This window comes from Kogia breviceps, chromosome 5 (assembly GCF_026419965.1).
Source record: "Kogia breviceps isolate mKogBre1 chromosome 5, mKogBre1 haplotype 1, whole genome shotgun sequence".
NCBI classification, from domain to species: domain Eukaryota; kingdom Metazoa; phylum Chordata; class Mammalia; order Artiodactyla; family Physeteridae; genus Kogia; species Kogia breviceps.
In genome coordinates, this window is record NC_081314.1 from 4,404,791 (window position 1) to 4,432,561 (window position 27,771).

General features: G+C 46.5%; 1 protein-coding gene across 1 annotated transcript in view; it reads left to right on the plus strand.

Moving 5' to 3' along the window:
- The first annotated feature begins 226 nt into the window (after positions 1-226).
- MINDY4B (MINDY family member 4B) overlaps positions 227-27,771 on the plus strand; it is a 42,121-nt gene continuing 14,576 nt past the window's right edge. The window contains 10 exon segments of the mRNA XM_059065259.1: positions 227-333; positions 565-592; positions 2,625-2,792; positions 11,248-11,366; positions 12,095-12,242; positions 14,976-15,125; positions 16,008-16,073; positions 20,928-20,998; positions 23,004-23,076; positions 23,665-23,826. Coding sequence (XP_058921242.1) covers positions 227-333; positions 565-592; positions 2,625-2,792; positions 11,248-11,366; positions 12,095-12,242; positions 14,976-15,125; positions 16,008-16,073; positions 20,928-20,998; positions 23,004-23,076; positions 23,665-23,826 — 1,092 coding nt within the window.

Consider the following 27,771-nt stretch of genomic DNA (forward strand, 5'->3'; position numbering starts at 1 on the left):
GAAAAACACAAGAGTATTCTACCTCTAATGAAAGTTTAATCACGATCTGGGCTTACAAAACGCCCAAAGCTGCAACTGGGTGGCGTGATCTCCTTGCTGGTCAAAAAGTAGGGGTTACACACACTTCACCTGGGCATCTACGTCAGCCGTCTCACTTCACTGCCAGCCCTCTCTCTCTCACCTGAACAACTTCCTTCTTCTAATTCCTTACATTATCTAAACAGCTATGGAGCCCTCGGACCGGGAACAGAGCTCCCAGGAGCTGGATTTAGAGGAGATAACTAGGAAGATTTCATTTCTGGACAAGTGGAGGGAAATCTTTAGTTATCACCGGTAAGATGTTCTCATTTCTCTAGATAACCAGAGGGATTTTAGGTGTTTAAGAAATCAGCTTTTACGCTTGCCACGTGAGAAGTGTCCGTTACAGATTTACATTTTAAATGCTTCAGGTATAACTGTTTGCAGAAAGAGCCATCCCTAGCAAGGTTGAAGCTGAAGAGGTTTGAGGGTATAAGGGGTGAACATAGTGAGAAATTTTCTTGATGTTTTCTCTTTCATTTATAGGTTGGGAACCAATAATACAACTTCTCAGGTAATTATTTTTCTCAAAGCCAGTGTGTTTGCCTCTAGCTGTTTCTTCAAAACAATCACATTAACAGCATAATCTGCATTTATTCTGTGCACATAATGTCACTCAGGCACCCAGCATTTAATGTGTGAAAAGACAAAACTAGAAACCTCGTTGAAGAACTTTTCTTACTCTTTCTTTTTTCATAAAAATCTCTTCCTACTTTTTCTTTTGAATTGGGGTATAGTTGCTTTACAATATTGTGTTAGCTTCTGCTGTACAATGAAGTGAATCAGCTATATGTATACATATGTCCCCTCCCTCTTGGACCTCCCATGTCACCCATATAGGTCACCACAGAGCCCTGAGCTGAGCTCCTCTTCATCACTAAAAGCACCATGTGGTTATTATTTTAGAAAAAAAAAAAATATATGAGAATCTAGAGTTCCTACACTTGTGAAATAACACTAGATTCTGACACCCAAGTGCTTCAGTGATCCTGAAGAAAAGTAGTTATGAAAATAGTTATTGTCTTGATTCAGCTTCTGAAAAATTGTTTTCCTTACCATCTTCAAATAAGGAAAAGAGGGGCTTCCCTGGTGGCGCAGTGGTTGAGAATCCGCCTGCCGATGCAGGAGACAAGGGTTCGTGCCGCGGTCCGGGAAGATCCCACGTGCCGCGGAGCGGCTGGGCCCGTGAGCCGTGGCCGCTGCGCCTGCGCGTCCGGAGCCTGTGCTCCTCAACGGGAGAGGCCACAACAGTGAGAGGCCCGCATACCGCAAAAAAAAAAAAAAAAAAAAAAAAAAAAAAAAAAAATAAGGAAAAGATGACTGAATTCAGGTGTTAAAATGTATTTTAAAATCTGTTATACAGTGTAAGATGAAAGATGTTTTTCTCTCATGTCACCTGAAAAGGTTAGAAGGTAATGGACTTTGTGTTTCAGATGTTAATTCAATCACTGAACAAACACAGCATAAAATATTAAGGTGATTTTCTTGGCACTAATATATGATACAATCAAACAACTGAATGATTAATATTTTAACTATCAACACTAAAGCACCTTGCTCCAAGTAACCTGTGATCAAAAGCCTTATTATTTGTGCTGAAACTCTCTTACCCAGTCTATCAGAATTGGGGAGCTAATACTTCTATTTTAGTCCTGAAAGTATTAAATGGAGCTAGCTATCATTTGGGGGAATAGAATAGTCAAAAGATAAAATAATCTTTGCAAGGAAAAAAAAAAATAAATGTCAAGTTATGCTTTACACAAGGTGGGGGAAACCCCCTGCCAAAAATGTAAAGATTTTCCATGTGATTTACGAAATGCATCTTATACCACCAGTAGTCTGTGACTTGGATGCTGTGTTTCTGAGATAAGAAAGCATCTTAGCCTCTAGGAATCCAGAAAAACTAGGAAGGCAGTTTCCTTCACGTTTCAGCTACCAACTGGGCAAATTTTTTTCATGAAATTAGGATAGAAGTAAATTGGAAGAAGAATCAATGCTAACTTATATTTAAATGCCGTAAGAATCAGTTAAGAAAAGTAAAAATAGATATTTTTCTTAAAGGTAGCGGGTGGATTTTTTTAAGGAAGAAAATTATTATATTCACTTGCTAGGCAACAGGAATCTGAGAGAATTAAAAGGAGGTAACCTGACTTTGTTTATCGGCCAGTTACAACATAATGAGAAATACCTCATATAGATTGGAAAGATTCACTCATTGTTTACAAAATGTTGCCTTCTCAAAACAAGAGACAGTGACATTTACATTCTTCTATAAACATAATTTCAAGTCAAGGTCTTGATAGCGTTAATTATGTTTCCATAGTTACACTTAACCTCCCCGAGTCACATAAAACTTAGGAGAAACCCTTTTGACACAGACACTGGGATTTTTCTGCCTCTTTTGTTGCTATTTATGAAAATTTTCAGACAGCTTTAAAAGGGAGACAACATTTTTCTGAACACTGATATTTCAGAGAGAAAAGAGGGGGAAAAAGGTCATCACCAGCTCTGTTTGCTTTGTTTTTTGGTGGTGGCATCTTACACAGCATCATGAAGGCAACCATATATCTGCCGGTGAAACTGAAGATGGAACAGGAATACCTCAGCCAAAAGGACACGGGCATTGGCCATCAAGTAGCCTTTGTTCTATTCCTAAACCCTGTCTCATCTCTTCAAAATCGGGCGGCTTTCCTATCTCCCTAGCGGTGGCCACGGTAAGTATAGCTTGTCAATTAAACATGAAATGAAACGTAATCTTCCCCAAACAACAAGGCAGAGGAATCTTATCTGCTGTCATGTGAGAGTATTATGGAAGATAAGACTGCAGACGGTGGTTACTGGTAAAAGGCGAATATAATTAAAATGACTTATTTATGGTATTTTTCAAGGACACCGGTGACATTCCAGGCTTTTCCTCCCAAACTCTCAGTCTCTCTTTATTTACTCTCTCAGTGACAGTCAAGTGTGAAGCCATGAGGGAGTTAAATTCAAATCATTTACATATAAAGTAGGACAGGGCGGCCGGGGGAGGACTGAAGAGGTGGAAGACGAGGTAGATGTAGGAGACGGGACCCCTGTCCTGTGTGGGCAGGAGACAGGGAGATGGGGGCACGTTTCCAGGCCCAGTCTTGGGGCAAAGAGATGATCTCAAGAAAGAAACGTTCCCTGGGGCTGCCAGCTAATAAGCAGATTTGAAAAGAACCCGATGTTTAAGAATCCAAGTGGACCTGGAAGCTACTGTTCCCAGGGACCATTTGTTCCATTCGAAACTTGACCAGGGTTGGGGAGAGGGGCTGAGGCAGAGACCCAGACGCACCTCGTTGCATGGGCTGGGGGCAGTGCCTCGGCGAATGGCCAGAGGAACAGCTGTCATGATCAGAGAGGCATGACGGGGGACCTGGGGAAGTGAAGCCAGGGCTCGAGGCAGGGAAAAAGCACCAGCGAGGGTGAGAGATCCCGCCCATAGGATCGTCCTGTAATACGGCCCTTTCAATCACAGTGAAAATCAGGGCTTTTAGGGACAGCTTTCCCACATTCACCCCATTTCCTCAACCTCCGGACCACATTCTAGATACTTAGGCAGAGACCTCTCCTTGGAGCCCTAAGGACAGAAGTCGGAAGAAGCACTTCCTTCCTGAGGACACGCTGCCCTGCACCTGGGCGCTCTGGCAGAACCCACCCGGGACCAGCCTGGTCATCTGGGCAAAGACCAACAAGGCCTACGGTCAGACCTGCCATGGCCGTAAAGCTGTGCAGGCTGTGCCCTGCAGGCAGGGTCCCTGATGAGAGGCAGGGGTGGGGGCCAGAGCCCCCTCTGGGGGAACCTCCCGGTCTCCGCCTGCTTTTCGAGCCCAGAGGCCAGGCTGGCCCTGACTGCAGTATTTCTAACCCTCGGTGCAGCTGCTCCTGAGGCTCCCCAGGTGGACCGTCATCATACACAGGGACTACAGCCCCCCTGTTCTTTTCCATCAGGCACAACCTCACAGGCTTCGCAGAGCAACTCTCTCCACTGGCGTAGCTGCGGCACAAACGTGCTGGGAGGCCCGCGTGCTCTTTCTCATCTTCACAGCTCTTTCTGCCCCAATCCACCTTCCGGCTTGTGCTGCAGTGCCAGATGCCACAGGAAGACAGGCCGGCGGGGCTCTCTTGAGATGCTGCACTTTGCACATTGGCCTCACAGCCCCCGGATGGGGCCTTAACCTGTGTCTTAGGTGTCTAGTTCATCACTCTCCTTTTCAGTAGTGGAGACAGGTAACGTGTAAGCCTATTAGCACCTCCAGCCTCAGCGGTTATTCTGCACACACCGTGCTGTAGAAACAGTAGTTAGAGCAACTACAGCGCCCCTCAACCCTCAATATCCTCAGGAGATTGGTTTCAGGAGCCCCCAGAGGAAACCAAAATCCTCCGATGCTCAAGTCCCTTATATAACATGGCCTACTACCATTGCCCACCCCCCATATCCACAGATACAGAGGGCCGAGTGTATCCATATTTTACCGTAAACAGTTTTTGATGAACACTTTAATAAAAAAGTATATTTGGCTACTAATGAATTTCTATGGAGAATGTCATTTTGAAATTTACACATATCAGGAAATAGGCTACCTTTTGTATGGAAAATTAGAGAAAACTGTGATTCTACACTGATACCGTATTTGCCTGTATATGCACACAGAAATTCCAGAAGGCTTCCTAGAATGTAGCAGTAGGGGGAGGGAGAGGAGAAGAGCCCTGGCGCGGGGGGGAGTCTTCTCAGCATAGCTTTTTGTACTCTCTGGATTTTGCACCAGGTGAATGGACAATCTATTTCTAAAAACACTGTCATGCATTTTAAAAACAGGGAAAAAAAAAAAGGCATTCACGGGTGTTTCCAAAGTCTTCTAGTTCCTCTCTATATTGTGGAGGCAGGAGAGTCTGGATCTGAATTCTCCCACTTGTCTGCAAACACAGATGTGATGTAATTGGAGACCTCCTTAGTGACTTTTCCAAGGTAATTCTCTCCCTTTGGAAAAGGCTGGGAGACGAAAGAATCAGACCTGATGGAGTGTTAAGGAAGTCCCAGAAGCCAAGAGAATTGTTTTTTCTTCAAAAAACAACAAATTTAGACGTATTCCCATTTTGAGGACCAGATGATAATGTGTCCTTTAAATAACAGTAGCATTAATTAAACACACCCTGGGATTTCAAGAAGATGAGCCTTTGGGATTCTGGATACTCGTGTCCAGGGAGGCAGTTTGGAAGCTTGACCACTTCTAATTGACTTTTCGGCCGTGCAGCCGCCTGGCAAATTACTAGAGCGATTGGATCCTAGCACCCGCATGAGAGTGTTTTTCGTTGTCATTCTGCTGTTCTCATCTCCCCCCTCCACTTGGAATTGCGATTCATAGGATCCCCTGACATTGGCGCACACGTTTTGCTGGGAATCTGCTGAGAAAGTAGGGAGTGGGCAAAGCAGCCCATGCCCCTTTGCTTTCCCCAGCTCTCTCGTTTCTCGCCTTCCGTTGCCCTATTTCCAATACCACAGGGTTCCTCCTTCCCCCAGCCTCACGTCTTATAGCGTATGTGGTGTAATGAATGGCGGGGTAAGGCTCCTCTGGGCTCTTCCACAGCAACACCCCCTCCCCCACTGTACTTCCCGCCAGCAGGAGTTTCTCAAACTCCTCCACAGTCAGGCCCTTCTGCAGGACCCAGACTGGAACACATTCCTATAGCCTCTTTTATCAGCAGCCAATAAACAAACCCCCAGTGTATTTGCAATATCACCCAGCAGGATCATATTAAAACTGTCATGCTGGGAGAGCAAAATATTCTGGGGGAGAGCCAGAAGAACGAAGCTCTCTAATCGAGGGTAGCAGGCAATGGGCTGGCTTTAGGGGAGCAGGAAGCAGAGCCTGGCAACCCCAACGTAGGTCTGGCTGACAGATGGTCCTCAGTAGATGTTTCACTCATGCATTCATTCATTGCCGCTGGGTGATCCCAAAGAGAGGCACCGCTGCACAGGCTAGTGGGTGTCATTTGTGTGCCCCTTCAGAAGCATGCTCTAGGGCTTCCCTGGTGGCGCAGTGGTTGAGAGTCCGCCTGGCGAGGCAGGGGACGCGGGTTCGCGCCCCGGTCCGGGAGGATCCCACGTGCCGCGGAGCGGCTGGGCCTGTGAGCCGTGGCCGCTGCGCCTGCGCGTCCAGAGCCTGTGCTCCGCAACGGGAGAGGCCGCGACTGTGAGAGGTCCGCGCACCGCAAAAAAAAAAAAAAAAAAAAAAAAAAAAAAAAAAAAAGAAGCATGCTCTACCCCGTCCGCCCTGTTCTCTGCGCTGGAGGCTGAGCTGTACTCACTCCATCAACAGGGCTCCCTCCTCTGACTCCCTGTTGAGTTTGACCAATGGGAGCCCTGGAGGGAGCCTGGAGGGACGGGACGGAAGGGAATGAAGTCAGGTGTGCAAAGCTGGCTGAATCCCTCTCTTCAGAAGGCAGACCTCTCCCAGGACTCTCTTCTCCCTTCCACCCCTCCAGGTGTCGGGGACATAAAAACTTCTCACTCTTGCTAACCCTGGGACCCTGCATTAGCCACTGTTGTTGGCCCACATGCAGCCCACATCTTTGTAAATGGTCCCCGAGGTAAAGTTTCCTCAAGTTAATTATCCTGACTTGAGGGCCACCTGTTTCCTGCTGGGACCCTGACTGGTACCAGTTGAAAGGCTTGCATTTGACTCCCTGCACTACCATTTACCATATATGTGACCTTTGGCATACCAGTTCACTGCCCTGGACCCCAGGTCCTTTAACTGTAGAACAAGAAGCCGAGTCAGAGTTTTAAACATTCAACAACTACTTCCTGAGAGCCTACTATGTACCAGGTACTGCACCAGATGCTGAGAAATTGATGGTGAACACAGCCAGCTAAAGAGACCACCACTCTATTTGATGGGCTAGTTGAGAAATGTCTTCTTAGGACGCAGTAATTCTAAACGCTCTGATTCCATGATGGTCCAGTAATTTCTTTTTTTTTTTTTTTTTTTTTTGTGGTACGCGGGCCTGTCACTGTTGTAGCCTCTCCCGTTGCGGAGCACAGGCTCCGGACGCGCAGGCTCAGCGGCCACGGCTCACGGGCCCAGCCGCTCCGCGGCACGTGGGATCTTCCCGGACCGGGGCACGAACCCGTGTCCCCTGCATCGGCAGGCGGATTCTCAACCACTGCGCCACCAGGGAAGCCCCAGTAATTTCTAAAGCAGGAAAAGATTTAGGGAAGGAGCTGCAAAGAGAATTATTCTACTTCAAATTGTGGGCAGGGAGCATGTGGGAGAGGACTGGACGGGGACAGGTGGTCACAAGAGGTCCCCCTAAGACCAGGGACAATGGACAAGGCAGTCAAGGTAAGGAAATGAAATCTGTTGGGAAGAATGAATCCAGGACCTGTGTGTGTGTGTGTGTGTGTGTGTGTGTGTGTGTGTGTGAGAGAGAGAGAGAGAGAGAGAGAGAGAATTATCACCATCATTATCATCATCACAGCAATCAGGGAAGAGACGTATTCCTGGAAAACTAACAAAGTGAAGAGAGAAAAATCGTGCTGGATTGTGTTAAATAATAACAATTGTTATCGTCATTTATTAGGACCATTTACCATTTGTGTCTAGTTACCAGGCAGCACAACAGCATACGTGTATCATTGACTATGTGTCAGGTTAATCTTGTTATAAATTATATCACTATGAAAGTCAGTGCTGGGAGGGGGGATAAATTGGGAGATTGGGATTGACATGTACACACTACTGTATATAAAATAGATCACTGGGCTTCCCTGGTGGCGCAGTGGTTGAGAGTCCGCCTGCCAATGCAGGGGACGCGGGTTCGTGCCCCGGTCCGGGAAGATCCCACGTGCCGCGGAGCGGCTGGGCCCGTGAGCCGTGGCCGCTGCGCCTGCGCGTCCGGAGCCTGTGCTCCGTGACGGGAGAGGCCACGGCAGTGAGAGGCCCGCGTACCGCAAAAAAAAAAAAAAAAGATCACTAACAAGGACCTACTGAACAGCACAGAGAACTCTACTCAGTACGCTGTAGTGGCCTATATGGGAAAAGAATCTTAAAAAGAGTGGGTATATGTATATGTATAACTGATTCACTTTTGCTGTACAGCAGAAACTAACACAACATTCTAAATCAACTCTACTCCAATAACAATTTTTAAAAAAAGAAAAGAAAGTCAGTGTTACATAAGTAAGGTGAGTCATCTTTGTTGCCACCCTGGACACCAGGGGCTCCCTGAGAAGCCTGCAGCCCCCCTGTTCCAGGCCTTCCCGAGGCGAATCTGGACACTGGCGCTCCCTAAGTCGGAGGGGTCAGCTGGCAACAGGAACGGAGTTTGATTTGGCTTACTGAATTTTTAAAATTGAACTTGAATTCTAAGCTCTCTTAGCCACAGTTGCCTTAGTCTGTCCCACTATCCATGGCTTCTCCTCCCTTATTCCCGCCAGCCTCTGGTCTTTTTCCACCTGGGCTGGGACTTTCTTCCATGCAGCATAATAGGTTCCAGTGTAGACAGGCTGTGTTTTCACAAAGGTAATAACAGCACTTGTGGTTCCCACAGTCCTTTCCATACTTCTCCTCTTGCAGTGATAGCTTTCCATTTCAGTGATGGGGACAGAGCAGGGGTTACCCCCATTTCAGGATAAGCAAAGACAGTCTTAGAGAGGTTTGACAATCTGTCCCCGTTCGTGTGGTCTGCAAGGAGCAGAGCCGGGGCTTCTCAAGCCTGGAGTCAGGAGTGAGCAGTTTTCTTCTGTCTCTATTTCTCTGTAGAGGCAATCTTTTCTTTGGAGGGTGGGTGCAGAGGTGGCCAGGAAATAAACTCCAGCCATGGAACCAGAGCCTGGTTTGAGATGCGGAAGACCGTTCCAGATGCATGCTTCTCCTGCATTTGTCCTTCTTGGAAACCATTAGAGGCCGCGCTATGCACAGCTGGGGAGAGGTACCCTGGCTCTGGACCAGTTGGGGTCCATGCTCCTTTTGTCTACACTCTTCAACTGGCTCCAAATGCCCGAGTGTGATATTCAAAGCGCTCCAGGATCAGACCCAAGGTACTTTCCATTCTGACCTTCCGCTGACTTCCTGCCCTGTGGCCCCAGAACCCACAGTGCTCGAGACCCAGTGACCTACTCACTGTCTCTGGATGCCCTGGTACCATGTGTGTGTGTCTGCAGATCTCCCTCTCTACCCAGCCTCCCCGCCTTCACAGGTGACAGACCACTGTGCGGTCTGTCACCGAGTGTGGGACATGTGCCTGCGCTGCAGCATGGGCTGCTTTGGGGATATGGCAGTAAGTGACACTGAATAGCACTGAGTTACCTCGTGGGAAAATCAGCCCCTTCTCCACTCCGGCAGGCCAGGGTAAAGGGCAGCACATATTCACATCTCTTGAACACCTCTCATCTCCCTTTTTAATTATAAAAAGTGCAGGGCTCGGGCTTCCCTGGTGGCGCAGTGGTTGAGAGTCCGCCTGCCGATGCAGGGGACACAGGTTCGTGCCCCGGTCCGGGAAGATCCCACATGCCGCGGAGTGGCTGGGCCCGAAAAAAAAAGTGCAGGGCTCAGTCAGAGCTTTCACAGGCAAACGGTTTCTAGCATAATCTAATAACATCGTTTTATTTCTATTTTTTTTTATTATGGCAAGTGATTTTGATTCTCATTTTAAGGATGTGGTATAAAGTGTCCTTTTAAATAAACGCTTTATTTATTTATTTATTTAAATAAACGTTTCCTTGTAAAATGGGGATTAAATGAGATAATGCACACATCTGACCCTTTGTAAGCTCTTAATGACGGTGAACTGATTTGAAATAAAAGAGAAACTGCCAACCTCCCTACAAAGAAAGAAAGAAACGCTTTAAATACATGTTTTCTAAGTTATAAAAGAATGGCCCAGGCTAATGAGAAATATTAATTCAATAATTATTGGCATACAAAAACGACAGCAGTTGTAAGGATGGCACATACAGGATTAAAGTCGGGGAGGCGGATCAGTGGTGTTAGAATGGGTACGGGGCTTCCCTGGTGGTTGAGAGTCCGCCTGCCGATGCAGGGGACGCGGGTTCGTGCCCTGGTCCGGGAAGATCCCACGTGCCGCGGAGCGGCTGGGCCCGTGAGCCATGGCCGCTGAGCCTGCGCGTCCGGAGCCTGTGCTCCGCAACGGGAGAGACCACAGCAGTAAGAGGCCCACGTACCGCAAAAAAACAAAAAAGAAAGGGTACGAATACCAGCTCTGCCTGACTTGCTGGGTGACCTTAGGCAAATACTTTCCCGTAAAAGGAGGATGATTAACAGTACCTTTCTCAAGGAATTAAATTAACATAATGAATGCAAAGCACTTAGCCCGGCACCTGGTGCGTAGAAAATACTCAATAAATGCTAGATGCCATCTGCCAGCCTAGTTTAAATGCCACCTCTTCCACGAAGCCTTCCTGAGTACTTCAGTCGGAAGTTCTCTCTCCATATCCATACCCCACACAGGACCTAGCGCAAGCCGAATGATTAATATGCCTCTGATTATAAAGGGATTCCCCTTTTGTCATGGGTTTGGTTTACAAAGGCTTGTACCCAATTTTCTGGGATTTTTCTAAAAGACCCTCTCCAATCTTAACATGCTGCAGAGTATCCAGAAAAAAACTTATAGATTCTAGGGCAAAGAAACAGAGGCTGCTTGTTTAATACCGACTGACACCACTAGTGTACTCAGACTGGAATCAGAGTCCTGCCTATTCCTTTTTTCTGGAGCAAGAGAGAAAGACCCAAACGTGGGAGAGATAGGAGTTACAGAGTCATGGTTAGAGGGAGGAGAGGTATAAGGAGAGAGCAGTCGCCCGTCATGGATCTTAAGGGGGTACATGGAAGACGGCTGGCAATGGAAGGTGAGACAGACACAGAGACAGAACTCGGATGAGGATAACAAGGTGCGGAGTTGACACCCTCAGCCTTCAGGATAAAATGTCCTAAGTGAACCCTATGCAAACCTTTTGCACAGAGCTGGACAATTACAATCAGGGAATAGAGTAATGAGTGAACCTGACTCTAGGAAGGGGACAGGCCCTCCTCCATGGTTTCACCACCTTGCTGAAGTCTGTTTGCTGAGGGCTTGTGTCTAGGAAGAATTCTCTTTGTTTGAACCATTTATTCCCCCTCTTTCCAGAAACTGCGCCAGAGCCTCTTTGGAAATACAGTCCAGGTCTTCAGCTCTGACTGGACAAAGGCCTATTTCCGGTTTCACGAGCCTCTTTCCGACCTGGCTTTCGCTTTGGAAGTGGGAAAGGTAATAGCGCGTGACAAGTTTTTTTCAGTCCTAATCCCACGCTCCCTGTCTGTGTTTCCTTCCATCCTCCTCCAAACGAGGCCCGTTTTCATTATCATCACATGTAGAAACATATTGACAATTTAAAATTTCACCTTAAATGATAACAGACTATTGAAAATTACGACACGCTCTCTAGGATGTCACAAAAGTCTCAAACTCCCCTCCACCCTCTTCCAAATTTTCATTTTCCTGGCTCTTTTCTCCAGGTCCTAAGCATTCCTAAGAATTTAGGGGCAGGAAGTGATCTAGGAGTTTCTTTCTGGCTTGTATAAAACCTCAGTAATTCAAATCATTGATCCCTAGCCAGGCAGAATATCAAGAGCTAGCCAACTAGTTCCTTACCTCCTGCAAATCTAACAGGTGGACGTGAGGCAGGAGCCCAGTGAAGGTGGGGTGGAGGGGGACAGGCGTCCCGGGGAGCCCGTCTGTGGGGCTCCACAGAGAAGCCAGTCATTGCAGATTCTAGCCCGGCCATGGCACGGCCACAGCCCACGGGGCGGGATGGCACGTGTGGAGAACAGGGGCCCTTCACTAAGCCTAGGGGATGCTGCTGTGCCCCAGAAGGGAAAAGGCTGCCGAGAAGAATAAATAATGACATCCATTTCCAAGACTTCTCTTTTATAACGTGGGCCCTGAGGGCCCCACCGCCGTTGTAAACTCCTCACTATTGACCCTGCGCTTTTCCGGGAGGCGCCCGAAGCATTCAGGTGGCTGTACAAGGATCCATCATTAAATATTTGTTGTTCACAAGGCAGGGAAAAGACTGTAACGTGCTCAGGGAAGAGGCCTATGAGAAGTATTTGAAGAGAATTACCCATTTCCCGAGAACCTCTGTAGGCTCCAGGTTGCCTCAGGAAGGGGACTTGCCTCATAAGAGGACTTGCCTCGTAAGGCAGAAGTGGCTCTGGCTCTCCCAGAGGGACTGAATTTCCTGACTAGGCAGAGCTCTTCCAGAGCCCCTTTCAATGCTCAGTTGCAGGGATTTAACACTGACAGTTTTTATGCTCCTGGCAGAGGCGCCCTGACTGAGGAAATGGAGCACCGGGTGTCCAGATAGGTTTACCTGACAACATTTGATAGGAAGTCCCAACCTAACAGTGCCAGAGACAGAACAAAAGGGGTGACGACAAAGCTAATAAATGAAGGGTCCATCCTCCTACCTAATCACGCTGACAAAGTACAGTGTTTGGTAGTTGCCTATTTTAAGAAATCAGTTCAAATTATTTTGTTCTTAGATGCTAATAAACCCCTATCAAGTGTAAGACTCTACGGTTGATATTAGAGGAAGCAGAAATAATTAAAAGGCATCCACCTACCCTCAGGCAGGGTAACTTATCACCCAAAACAGGAACTGAAATGTCTAATCTATTCTAAGAACGTGAATTGCCAGCTTCCTTAGAAGCCGAGCCAGGGATGGGAATTCTTCCTGCAGGTGATTTGTTAAGGGAATGAATGCCCTCAGGAGAAACCCCTAAGAGAGCAGGGAAGCAGGCGAGGGAGGGCAGGAGAAGCAGAGGAGGCATGTGGCTGCCCGGGGACGTCTAGCCTCCGCCTGATCCATGGGAGCTCTGGAGGGGGGCAACGGCTCCATCTTCAGATAAGGGGGCGGGGCCTTTTCACCTCCCACCCTCATCAGGCATCCGCTGTGGACCCTCCTATGGGAAGGTGGCACAACTCCCAGTCACTTCCGGGGAAGGTGGCTCCAGTTCTTCAGAGCAAGTTGAAAAGTATGAGCCACTAGCAGAAGTACCCAAAGCAATGGGGGGGCCATGTCCACCAAGTGAGGAAAAGGGATCCCAGGGAATCTAGATGGAACACAGGCAGCATTTGCTACATGAATAGAAAGCATTTAGCACAGTACCTGGCTGGTGGCAGGTATTACACAGAGGGTAATGAGTACTTGCTATTATCGACCTGCTCCATGAAGCCGTCCCGGACCTTCCCGATCACAAGTTCTCCCTTCCTCCTCTGCAGTCTCACAGCACTTTGTTTTACTCTCATTCTACCTTGGACAAGGGTTTTGGAGTGTAAGGCTCCGGCTACTCATTTCGGTATCACCGTGGCCTCTCAGGAACCGGGCCGCGCAGCAGGAGGCTGAGTGGCGGGCAAGCGAGGAAAGCTTCCTCTCTATCTACAGCCGCTCGCCATTGCTCGCGCTACCGCCTGAGCTCCGCCTCCCGTCAGCATTACGGTGAGCTGTATAATTACTTCATTATACATTACCATGTACTAATAATAGCAATAAAGTGCACAATGAATGTAATGTGCTTGAATCCCCCCCCAAGCCACCCCCCCCCCCCCACCAACCCGTTCGTGGAAAAACTGTCTTCCACGAAGCCGGTCCCCGGTGCCAAAATGGTTGGGGGCCGCTGCTATCAAATCATGGCTGAGTTCATTCATTAACCTCTGTCATGTGTTTCTTCATCAGGACCACAGTTGTCAATGTTAAACATTTTAGGAAATGAGCATAGGAAAGGTCTGTGATGTAAAGATCGGCTCCCATTTCTGGGCAAGTCTCACCCACTGGGATCATTTGATGGAATCTAATGGTTAAGAACAATCTAATGGTTAAGTCGGGAGGCACACTGCCTGCATTCACATCACTGCTCTACTGCTTTAAAGGTGAATGACCGGGGCAGAGTCTCAACCTTCCTGGCTTACTTTCCTCATCTCTAAAATGGGACTAATAATATTGAGAGCATCCACCTCACAGGTGGTCATCAGGATTAAATGAGGTAATATGTGTTAGGTGCTTAGAACAATTCTGGGCCCAGTGAGTGCCAGATGAGTGCAAACTACAAGTTAGTAAGGGGGAAGTGGGCCTCAGATGATTGGTAGGGTGTGATCAGGAAGGAAGAACAGACAGAACTTGCATATTAAAGGCAGACAAGTACATGAAAAAAAGCATGGAGGTAGAATGCAGAAAATATGTCCAGGGAACTGGTCCATCTGGGGCAGAGGGCCTGCAAAATGGAAAGCTGGGAGATAAAACTGGAAGGCTCGGGCTTCCCTGGTGGCGCAGCAGTTGAGAGTCCGCCTGCCGATGCAAGGGACGCGGGTTCGCGCCCCGGTCCGGGAAGATCCCACGTGCCGCGGAGCGGCTGGGCCCGTGAGCCGTGGCCGCTGCGCCTGCGCGTCCGGAGCCTGTGCTCCGCAACGGGAGAGGCCACGACAGTGAGAGGCCCGCGTACCGGAAAAAAAAAAAAAAAAAACCTGGAAGGATTGTTTGGTGTTGCACTTGGGAAGGGCCTGTGTTATCGGGTCGGAGGGTTTGGATGGAGCCCGGCCGGAGTTCAGGAGAGACGACAGTGCTGAGATTCCACAGGGGCAGTAATGCACAGGCTGGGGTCAGTGGAGAACCCAGAGGATTAATGCTCTGCGGGGAGGATGCCCGTTCAGTGCGGGCAGAGAGGAGGAGGCCCTCCACAAGATTCTCACAGTGTAGGTTGACGAAGGAGCCAAACCGACCCATCCTGTACTCAGAAGGGGTCAGGAAAGTGGAGGCCCAGGCCCTCGGCTGGGCGGCATTCATTGCAACGTGCTCCCGCCCTCCTCCTGCGCTGAAGTCTGCGCGCGATAAGCACGCAGGAGCAGGAACGCGCGCGGGCGTCCTGTGGGCCGCAGGAGCAGCTCGGAAAGCCACCGTCTGCCTTGTCACCGAGGACACTTACGTCGCCCCGACTCCTGACTGCTCTGGGGACGGTTTCACTGAACGGGTGAGTGCACTCCCGCCCGTCCTGCCAGATAAAGGATGTGGTGAAGCCTGGGTCAGTATCAGGCTCACCGTGGAAATGGAGGCGGAACTGATGCTCCTGGGTGGACCTCCGTGATGTAAGCATCCGATGTGGCCAAAGGTACCCGCCAAAGAGGCAAGGGTCAAGGGCATACGTGATCCAAGCAGCCAAGACAGAGATGCCTGCTGTGAATTTCTCCTTCCAGAACTCACCACGATCAAGAATATTCCATACCCAACAGAAAAGAAGCAGATTCACAGACAGAGAGAACAAAGGAGTAGTTACCAGTGGGGAGAGGGAGCGAGGGGGGAGGGGCGACATAGGGCTAAGGGATTAGGAGGTGCACACTATTATATATAAAATAAGCTACAGGGTATGTCGTACAACACAGGGAATATAGCCAATATTTGATAATAACTATAAATGAAGTATCACCTTTAAAAACTGTGAATCACTATATTGTACACCTGTAACTTATATAATATTGTATATCAACTACACTTCAACAAAACAAATTTTTTTAAAGACTATCCCATGCCTGAAATTATCATAAACTCCATTTCCATAGCCACTCTTTTGAACTTGGCTAAATTCTACCTATTAGGGAAAAAAATCTGTTTACAGTTTTCCTGCTCAAGATACCATATTGGTTTAAAACTGAGGAATGTAAAAGTGAGGCTGGTGGCCACCCAGTCTTGCCATGTGCGTTTTACATGGCCTCGTGTAAGATAATATGTCAGTTTCTGGCAATGTGATTTTGCAGTGAAACAAAGAACTCCCTTGAGGTACTAACAGTGAGTTGACATCTTCTAGATATAACTTTCATCTTCCTTTTCATTTTTACCTTCTATTTCTGATTTCTAGCTCCAGCTGTTTGAACTTTTAGAGAAAGAAGCCACTGAGAAATTCATCTGTGATCATGTACCGTGTGTAAGTGTTTAAGTGTTGAGATAATTCCTTTATGTTGAACTCATTTTACAGGAATCTTCTTCCTTTTATAAAATGTATTTCTAATGATGCTTGTTAAGAAAAGCAGGTCATTTTGAGGACTAAGAGAGGTCAGCATGAGGGAAAGAGAAACCTGTCTCTCCCTCCCCACAATCTAGGAGGCCAGATCACACACAGGCCCTACTCACAAATGCCTCTTTCTCCTTGGCTAATCAAACCCAGAGAATAATACTATAGAGGGCATATACAATAAGACTGCTTTTATGGGAAGAGAAAATGTTAGAGCAGCCTTGCCTCCTCTAAGGGATAAAACACAAAAATGGTGGTCTAAATTGCCAAAATGGCCATTCACACTGGCTCAAAAAAATGACTGCCAGTCTGAAAAAGGTGGCCCCCTTTCACATCTTCCATCAGCGCCTTCCACACAATACCCTCCCCTGCAATGAATCTTCCCCACCTCCCGTGTGGGAAGGACACAAAGTAGGGGATAGGGATGGTGGAAAACGGAAGGCGCTTTTTAAAAAGTTTCCTCTGTGGATAAAGAAATGAAAGTTGATTTTCTCAGGAGTCAGAGCCTTACAGTGTAGCAGAGGACAATTAGCAGAGTAACCATGAAACCATATAAACGTGGCTTGTGTGGAAAGGGAAAGTTTGATTCATGAAACCCACAACCCCATTCCTTTCAAAGGTCATAGAGACAGAAAACTTGGGCATGAGTTCTCAGCCACACACTAACTAGCTACATGATCTTGCTTAAACTAGTTACCCCAGACCTTCCTCCCCCACCCTCTCTTGGGTCTGTACGGTAGGCAGAAGAACGGTCCCCTGAAAGATGTCCATACCCTACCCCCTTGAACCTGTGAATGTTTCATTACGAGGTAAAGAGGAATTAAGCTTGTTAATCAGATGACTCTAAAATAGGGAGATTATCCTGGATTATCCGGGTGGGCCCAGTGTAATCTCAAGGGACTTGAAATGTGGATGAGGAAGGCATAAGACAGGGGAAGACGGATGTGATGTGAAAAGAGTACCACCCGCTGCTGGTGGTGCCAACAGTGGTGAACCAAGGAACGTGGGCAGGGCTGCTAGAAGCTGGAAAGGGCGAGGAAACAGATTCTCCCCTAGAGCCTTCAGAAAGAACGCAGGGCTGCTAACATCTTGACTTTAGGCCAGTAAGACCCATTTCAGTCTTCTAGCCTCTACAACTGTAAGATAATAAATCTGTATTATTTAAGCTACTAAAGGTATGGCAATTTGTTACAGCAGCAATACGACACTAATGAAAGCTATATGATAGATTTTAAATACCTGACATGAAATGTTAAGCTAGAAGCCTGCTTAGGGCCTTTCTGTGGTAGAGGGAGATGTTTAATGGGGCTACGTGGAAAGGAACCATGTAAGAAAGGACTCTGCCAGCAAAGAGAGGCAAACCCTTCCCTCTCTGTCTTCTGTCTCTTCAACTCAGACCTGGGAGAGTCTGATTCGATAAGAAAGTCTTTCACATCTGCAAGGGCTTCTTAAGTGTAGCCAGAGTTGAGAATAAGATGATGAGAGCTAGAGCTGTACATAGGTTTTTCCCCTCAAGGACTAAGAGTTGATAATGGGGACCTACTGTACAGCACAGGGAACTCAATGCTCTGTAATGATCTATGTGGGAAAAGAATCCTAAAAAGAGGGGATATGTGTATATGTATAACTGATTCACTTTGCTGTAAAGCAGAAACTAACACAACATTGTATATCAACTCTACTTAATTTTTAAACTAATTTTTAATCAATAAAAATTAATTTTAAAAATAAAATTTAAAAAAAGACCAAGAGTTGAGCTGGAATAAGTAATGAAAGGAAGCAGAATCAGACGGCATGGTGCAGGTGGGCTTTGCACAAGAGTCGTGTCCAGGGCTTCCCAGGTGGCGCGGTGGTTGGGAGTCCGCCTGCCAATGCAGGGGACACGAGTTCGATCCCTGGTCTGGGAAGATCCCACGTGCCGCGGAGCAACTATGCCCGTGAGCCACAATTACTGAGCCTGCGCACCTGGAGGCCGTGCTCCGAAACAAGAGGCCGCGATGGTGAGAGGCCCGCGCACCGCGATGAAGAGTGGCCTCCCGCTCGCCGCAACTAGAGAAAAGCCCTGGCGCAGAAACGAAGACCCAACACAGCCATTAAAAAAAAAAAAGAGTCGTGTCCAGCGGACCCAAGCTGGCTATTACCATAGCCACGCGGGAAAGGGTCGGCACCATTTCCTGAGTGAGGGGGCGTCTTGATGCCTAGATATTCCTCTAAAGGGCACTCCCTAACCGGGGCTGCATGTGTGATCAGCCCCCATCCAGACCTTAACCAAACGCCATTCACTATCAAAAGGAAGCAGTTCTGTGCTCTGTCTTCAGGCGGAGATCACAAGCTAGAGGTCTGAGGGTTACATGTGGGCAGTAGGCCTATTGTTATTATGGGTTGAATTGCATCTCCCCTCTCCCCCCAAAAAAGAGATAGGTTTAAGCCCTAACCCCCAGTACCTGTGAATGTGTTCTCATTTGGAAAGAGTTTCTTTGCAGATGTAATCATGTTAAGATCAGGTCATGCTGGATTAGGGTGGGCCTTCCTCCAATGACTGGTATCTTTATAAGGAGAGAGAAATTTGGTCATAGACACCGACACATGCAGGGAGAACACCATGTGATAAAGAAGGCAGAGACTGGAGTGATTCGTCTCCCAAACCAAGGACACCAAGGAACGCCAGCAGCCACCAGAAGCTAGGAAGAAACAAGGGAGGATCCTCCCCTAAGGCCTTCAGAGAGAGCATGGCCTGCCTCTGACACCTTGATTGCAGACTTCTAGCTTTCAGAACTGTGAAAGAATAGATTCCTACTGTTTTAAGCCATTCAAATTTCTGGCCATTTGTAGGGTAGGTCTAGGAAACTAATACATCTATCACATAGGATCTGCAGCATTAGCTCATATGGTGTTGTATTTTTAAAAACTCGACTTGGTGAACTTCAAAAATAATCAGAAAATTCCACGTAAAAACCTATATGTTTGGGCATTCCCTGGTGGTCCAGTGGTTAGGACTCCTCACTTTTGCTGCTGAGGGCACAGGTTCAATCCCCCGTCGGGGAACTAAGGTTAAGCCACCCCTCAATCTGCACAGAGCAGCAAAAACAAACAAACAAACAAAAACCAACAACAACAAAAAACACACACACAAAAACTAAATGTTTAGGTCTCCCCCCCCACTCCCACCCCAAATCAGAAAATCTGACAGCACTAGGCCTGTATTCTAGCATGTCTTCAATCAGCTGATAAAGGGAGCAGTGACTCCCATTATAGACAAGTCATGATAGACTGAAGGATGTTACCTAACTGGTAAAAAGGACTCTGCAGATGTGATTAAGTTCAAGATCTCAGATGGGGAGATTATTCTGAATTTTTCTGGTGGGCCCAATGAATCATAAGGGTTTTATAAGAGAAAGAGGACGGCAGGAGATTCAGAAAAAGGGGTGTGATGAGGGAAGCAGAGGAGAAGAGGCTACGTACGTGATGTGGAGTCATGCACCAAGGCATAAGGACAGCTTCTAGAAGCTGGAAGAGGCTAGGAGACATCATGGCCTCCAGAAGGAACATAGGCCAACCAGCAGTTTGAATGGATTCCAGTGACACCAGGGCTGGACGTCTAACCTCCAGAACTGTGAGATGATGGGTTCCTGTGGTTTTAAGCCAACACGCCTGTGGTCGTCTGTTAAGGCAGCAACAGGAAACCGACACACAAGTGCTCTCCCTTGCCTCGGGCTCCGCCTCTCCCCGTCTCCCTCACGTCCTGCCGTACACCCATTTGGGTTTCCCATCTGGCTTCTGTGGGCACTGAAATTTCTTCTCCTGCCTGAAGATCCAGCCCCTGCAAGGGCACAGATAGTGAAGGGGACAAATTAATCCACAAAAGGAAAAGTGCATGCATTTTAGCAGAAGGCTCCCTGATATCATGCCTTTAAAGAAGAGGCTTTAACCCTGGGCGCCTTGAAAGCCAGCCAAGGAGCTTCTTTTCTGCAGGTAGGGTATTGACACAAAGCTAAGATAAGGCCAACCAGTGAGAGGCCCTGAAGGAGGATAGATTTTATCCTGGAGCTCACAGGGCACCTTTGGAAAGTTTGGAGCAGAAAAGTAACCTGGCCAAGAAAAGAGACAGGGAGGAGTGCCTTAGAGAGGGACAGACAGTCATTTTGCTGTGGTTCTAGCATGTTCTAAGAACTAACGTAGGTCCTGTGCATTATTTCATTTAACTTTTGCAACAATCCTAGGAAAAGGGTATTTTGATCTACATTTGTAGATGAGATTGAAACTTAAAGAAGCTGGAGTTAGTATAGTAGAACTGGTTTTGAACTCAGGTTTGTATAACTCCAAAGCTGTTTCTAGAAAGCTTCTCTGCTCCCCCTGAGTTTAACAGGATGATGAGGAAGAATGCACTGACTGAGGGAGGCTGGATAAGGGCCAGCCAGAGCAGCTCTGAGGAACTGAGCTAGGATAGACGCTGGAAAATGGAGAGGAAGTATACACTACGTCTTAGCCATGATTCAAAGAGAATCACATGACAGAAGTGGAGGAAAGATGGGTTGAAAACCAAGAGAATGATGCTGCCATTGGCACGTGTGAAGCAAGGAAAGAGGATATGCATCTGAGGGTGGAGGTGACCTAGAGAAGCAGAGAGAGCTCCCACAGTCCTTTCGGCAGCTAGAAAAAAAATCTCTCAGGTGTAAACCCTTGAATTCATGCTCTCCCCCCCCCCACCAGATACACAGAGATGCACTGTGTTTATGCAAACGTGTTTTTCCTTTGTTTTTCAAATAGTTCAAAGGAGAAGGAAGCCATGGTGTCATCTTGTTTCTTTACAGCCTGATCTTCTCCAGAACATTTGAAAGGTAAATTCTACAAATATTTGCACAGGTATTTCCTATAGCTCTGGGGTCACCTAAACAATGCTCTCTTGTGTTGGAAAAAAGTTTCATGCCTTATTGCAAACATGAGTGAGATTTTTTTTCTAGTGGACGCCCTTCTGTCGATGCATTCTCTTCTGTAGTCTGTTTGGCCATATTCATGGGAGAGTGGGTGTGTCATCCGAAAAGTCTGAATCTACTTTTCTAGCACAGTAGTAGGTTCCTTTTTCTTGTGGTTATAAATATTGGCAGATACCACTCAGGCTTATTTGTACAGTTTTCATAAATGAAAATATTTTATGATTTCTATGTATGATAAAATATATATCCACAAATATTTATTTTGCCCCTATGAAATGCAAAGCCCTGTTCTTGGCACTGTGGGAAATACAAATAAAAGAGGATATGGCCCTGACCTCCTTGCAGGTTCCAATTTGGGAAAAACCAGGGGTACACAGAGAGACTGAGCAAGTCCCAGGTGGCACTTGACGGGCCAAATGAAGTACAGAGACAATGAATCTTAACGGATTCCAGAGGAGGGAGGGGCCCCAACAGATAAGGTGGCCAAGGAAGGCTTCTGGGAAGAAACAGACTTTCTTCTGGACCCTGAGAAAAGGGTAAGCTTTTGAGAGTCAGAGAGAGAGAAACAGAGGGCCCCCAGAAAGGAAGAATTTCAAGCCTTGAAGCAGTTCCTGAAAACTCGTCTTTTGCATATCATACTTTTATGATCTATATTATTATTTGCTTAACAATGTCCTTAAATCAACACACACTTGGGACTTCCCTGGTGGTCCAGTGGTTAAGACTCTGTGCTTCCACTGCAGGGGGGGCACGGTTTCAATCCCTGGTCGGGGAACTAAGACCCCGCATGCTGTGTGGCATGGCCAAAAAATAAATAAAAGAAAAAATTCAAAATCAACACACATTTAAATATCATCCTCTTCTTAAACATGAATATCCTCTAAATCATGTATTTGCTGTGCTAAAGAAAAAATGTATTGGGCTTCCCTGGTGGCGCAGTGGTTGAGAGTCCGCCTGCCGATGCAGGGGACGCGGGTTCGTGCCCCGGTCTGGGAAGATCCCACGTGCCGCGGAGCGGCTGGGCCCGTGAGCCATGGCCGCTGAGCCTGCGCGTCCGGAGCCTGCGCTCCGCAACGGGAGAGGCCGCAACGGTGAGAGGCCCGCGTACCGCAAAAAAAAAAAAAAAAAAAAAAAAGTATTAAACACATCACTGTAAAAATTTTTAACTGCTCCTATCTATACCACCTAACATCATGCCATAATTTAGGAAACAATGCCCTGAATTCTATCTGTTGCTTGACCCACGTCTTTAGGCCTTTTTCACAGAAGTGCTGGACCTTCCAGTCCTGTGAACAGGTTCGCTCAAGAACACATAGAGCTCGTATAACTCAGCATCTCCCTCTGTGTGACAACACGAGCCGCTTTCCACCTCGATATTATACTGTCCTGGATGGAACCCTGACCCTTGGCCCTGGTGAAACAGTAGAGGCTGCAGCCGAGACATGGGCTTAACTCCCCAGCTGGTGGTTTCCACTTGAACAGTCTGGTCAACTCCGCCTTGGGCCAGCGCCCTCTGGAGGGGCCACGTGTCACCACCCTAAGCCAAGCGTCCCTTGGCACTCAGCGCAAACGGTTTTGCTACAGAGCCCGGCACCCACGCGGAGCCCGCACCCACGGGGAGCCCGCACCCAGGGACTCTAACGTGTGAGGTCTGTCTCTTCGTCCTCCGCCCTGACCGCGTGTCACTGGCTTCCCCCAACGGCATCCAGAGGTGGCCCGGTCACCTCGGTAGCCCCAGTCCTAGAAGCTTTCCCAGCGACAGACGGAAGCATGCCAGGCACATGGGAAGGACAGTGACCAGGCAAGCCCAAGTTGCTGCTGCTCTGTGTTGGGGGGTGGAGGGAGGAGAGGCTGCACGTCCCCGGAGCATCATTGTCTGTGAGTGCTGATGGCTCTTCCTGCTCTGCAGGCTTCAGAAGGACCTGGACGTCTCCACCACTCATCTGCTACGACCAAATGCCGGAGGTTTCCTGGGCAGGCAGGTGGGTTGGGAGACTTTGCCTTTTTATCGTAGCATCTCAATTAGGCTTTTTTTTTTTTTCCCCTTTCAACTAAGCATATTCTCTCCTTAAGCGAACAGTGATCAAATTATCTTTGAAAAACTGAGATGCTCCCCGAGTTTGTTATCAGATTCTATCTTTCCACTTTCCATTACAGTCCTTTCTAGTTTACCTCTGAGAGCCTGCCATCCCTGAGATTCTAGAAACATTAGAAAATATCTTGACAAGACCCCCCCCAGGAGTCCCTAATCACTGAAAGAAAAGCACTATAAAAACATCTTAGCTTCATGCAGCTTAAATCACAACTATGGAAACCAAAGTTTAAAAAAAATAGGAAGGGAGGAAGGGCCCATGGGGAGTTATGGGGCTCAAGAAAAAAAAAAAATCAATAAACTCCTGTTTTAACACTACCAAGCATTCGTGACATACATTTTCCCAGAATTATATATTGTGGGATTTCATTCTTTTCACTAAAAATGATACATTTTATGATTATTAAAAGAAAAATGAAATTAAGTCCTTGTGTCAACGCTACCTGAAATGTAAATATTTGTAAAATGTGTCATCTAGGCAGTTCTGAACATGATTTTAACTGGAAGAGCAAGTCCACACGTCTTTAACGGCTATCAGAAAGGAAGGTCTCGGGAAATGCCATGTGGGGTCCTGACCCGCAGTGACGTCGGCTATTTGCAGTGGCGTAAGGACACCTCAGAGGATGACGGACTTTCACAGGTGAGTGTGTTCCAATTGTCAACCACACCACCGGGGTGTCACTATTTGGACCAGGCAATTCAAATCAGAGCTTACTGTTTCCTTTACTACTTTCCTGCATGCCCTGCACTCGCGCATATAGACGCACGTGGAGATCTTTCAGCGTCTAAATGGAGATATCCAAGTCTACTTGCTTCATATTTTACTTTACATATTTTTATGTGTACAGAGTATAGGTAACACAAGTAATATGCAAATAATTTTTAAACAATACTTGAAATATACAAATAAAGTCTCCTGGCATCCCCACTCATCAGAAATCAATACTGCCAGCAGAGAATGGTTATCTCCCCAACCGTTCATCATGCAGACATGAATGCATATATCCTATCTATTGCTCAAAGCTTTAAAGAAAAAAAACTGAAAAAAAAGGGAATCCCACTTACGAAACACCTCTCAAAAAGCTTTCTAGCTCAGGGGATGTACAACCTCTGACAACCGGAAAGTTGTGTGTTGAAAAGCACAGCCAGAGAATTAAGTAAGATGTGGTTCTGTAAAAACCACCAGGAGAGAGAGTGAGGAAGCAAGTATACCCACCCAAACCACAAATCAAAGGTGCTTCTGTGATATTTTCACCAAAGTGTCATTACAAAACCCAGGGAAGGCGAGGCAGATTCTATGAAAAGCAACACTTCTTTGGAGCGGCCCTAACACTAGCTGGGATGGAATTCAGTCCCCCAGGCTCACCGTCCGCCAGCACTAAATGAGGCCCCATTGCTCAGAGGCTGTCCTTCACTCCCCTGGTGAAGAGAGAGTGAAGCTCAAAATCCCTTTCAACGTACAGGGCTTTACACTTTATAATGTCCTTTTATATCCACAGCTTCATCTGTCCTTCCTCCTACTGTTGGCTCCAGCTACAATGTGTTACTCATGACATCAGCAACTCACAACACATGCAAATCACGCCTGGTAGCATTGGGAATGTAGCGTCTGACTTTGGCAAAATTAGCATATTTTGTGTACCAGTGTGTCTCAAAAGTTTACTTAGTATTCCTTGAGTTTGAAATCTAGTCCATCATAGAAAAATGACACCAGAAACTAACATAACATTGTAAATCAACTATACTTCAATTTAAAAAAAGAAAAAGAAAAAATGGGAAGTGATAGATAAGCTAAAAGCAAAAGAAATGAACCCAATCCCGTCACCCAGGGTCAATCCTCTCAGGAATGCTGCCTTCTCTTTCTCATATAAATATGTTCTAGTCTACTCCTACGAACCCTGCCTTTCTCATTTAACACTAACATGCTTATATGCCAATGAATATATAGCCTTCATCACATTTAATGGATGCAAAGATTTGCACTGTATGAATGTGAAGACTGTACTTTGAATATGCCCTAGACAGAGAATGGATCTGTTATTATTATAAAGTTCCTAATCGTTTGTTCCAGACAATTTGGGAATTCATCTTAGAATCTGAGATATATATATATATATATAATGACAAGGAAAACTAAGCCAGAAATAGGGGACTTACAGATTTCATTTTACATATTTTCATATTTTTCTTTTCTTTCAACCATGCATGGTCACTTGAGGTCCATAATAAAGCATTCTGTACCGATCAGAGCCCAGTAACAGGCCAAGACTCAGTCTGGTAGGATACACTGGGGGCAAGTTTCAAGGAGTGAGGGTGCAAAAACCACAACAATTTTAGTGCTTTGTCTACTATTACAAAGCTCTTTCACAATATTAGTTCACTGTATCCTCATTTTAAACTACAAAGATTTACAAGTGTTTCTCATAGTTCTGTCATTTAAGTAGGTAATTCAAAAAGCTTCGTTATATCTTCGCACCTCCTCTGCTGTTATTTGCTTAATACTTTCCTTTAAATCAACTCACTTTTACAATTTGAGTCTAACGTTTTCTGCAGCAGTAATACAAACTATGGACTTGATATGCTATTTTTTTTCTAATACATATTAAATAAATAAGGAAACATGTTTTGTTTTAAAGTTCACCCCCTGTGCCTTGACTTCCAGGCCACATATGCCCCTTAAGGGGCACGTGCACCACATTTTAGAAGCCTGGTGCAAAAGTGAGAAGGTCCCCGTAACACGTGAAAAACAGCCCTGTCCTGGGAACCAGGAGACGTGGCTGGAGGCCTCGCCCTGCCACTAACAGGAGTGTGACTTGGGCCCGTCACTTACCTGCTCTGAGCCTGCTTCCTCATCCACAGACGAATGTCCTACCACCTGCCCTGCAACCACGTGACTGATGTGAACAGCAGACAAAACCATGAATGCTGAAGCCTGTTTGGAAAGCCCGAGTGAGCTCTCCACCCATAAGGCTCTATAATAGATGAGAAGCAATAATGGTAGAGTGTTTTATCCAGCCATGTTCATTCAGCATCTGTTGACTGTGAGATTCTGTGTCCAGTACAAAGGGGAGTTATACATGGGCCAATACCACGTGCCTAAACTGAGTGCTGTAGGAAGGATAGGCAATAAAAGCTAAATAACAGCGATCTTGACATTGGCCGTACATTGAAATCACCTGGAGAGTTTTGTTTTTTCAAGCGACTTTATTTTTTTTAGAGCAGCTTTAGGCTCAAGGCAAAACTGAGTGGAAAGTATTTACAAAGATTTCCATGTATCCCCTGTCCCTACACATGCATGGCCTCCACATTATCAGTCTCCATCACCAGAGTGGTACATTCGTTACAACTGATGAACGTACACCGACATATTATCATCCGAAGTCCATAGTTTACGTTAGGGTTCACTCTTGGTGTTTACATTCTATGGGTTTGGACAAAGGTACAGTGACACGTATCCACCATTATAGCATCATACAGAGTAGTTTCACTTCCCTAAAAATCCTCTGTGCCCTGCTGTGCAACTCTCCGTCCCCCCCCAGCTCCAGTCACCAATGACCTTTTTACTGTCTCCATAGTTTTGCCTTTTCCAGAAGGTTACCCAGTTGGAATCATAGAGTATGTAGCCTTTTCAGATTGGCTTCTTTCACTTAATACTATGCATTTAAATTTCCTCCATGTATTTTCACAGTTTGATACCTCATTTCTTTATAGCGCTGAATAATATTCCATTGGAATATTGTGAGTAACATTTCATTGAACAAGTATTATTCTACTGATAAACCATGGTTTATTTATCCATTCACTTACAAAAGATATCTTGGCTGCTTCCAAGTTTTGGTAATTATGAATAAAGCTGCTATAAACATCCGTGTACGGGTTTTTTGTGTGGATGTAAGTTTTCAACTCCTTTGGGCAAATACCAAGCAGGGCAAATGCTAGATCATATGGTATGTTTAGTTTTGTAAGAAACTACCAAACTGCCTTCCAAAGTGGCTGTGCCGTTTTACATTCCTACCAGCAATGGATGAGACGTCCTGTTGCCCTACATCCTTGCCAGCATTTGGTTTTGTCAATGTTCTGGATTTTGGCCATTCTAATGGGTGTGTAGTGGTATCTCAATTATTGGTCTTTTTTTTTTGCATTGCCCTGATAATATTATAGTATATGATGTGGAACATCTTTGCATATACTTATTTGCCATCTGTCTGTCTTCTTTGGTGAGGTGTCTGTCAGTCTTTGGTCCACCTGTAGAGCTTTTAAAACTATCGATGCCCAGGTCACCCTCCAGAACAGTGTCAACTACACATGTGTAGGACCTGTGTGCTCCCACTCAGCCCCACACTTACAAGGTGCTGCACTTGGTTTGATGCTCTGTGGTCACTGCCTTAAAATTCTTAACACTTTTTCAACAAAGGCCCCCACTTTTTCATTTTGTACTGGACCCGACAAATTGTATAGCCTTGTCCTGCCCAATGACTCTGTTTATCTGGCCTGGAGAGCACCTGGGCATTGAATTTTTTTAAAGCCTTCAGGTGATTCTAACATGCATCCAAGGTTAGAAACTTCTGGAACAGGGCTGCTTAAC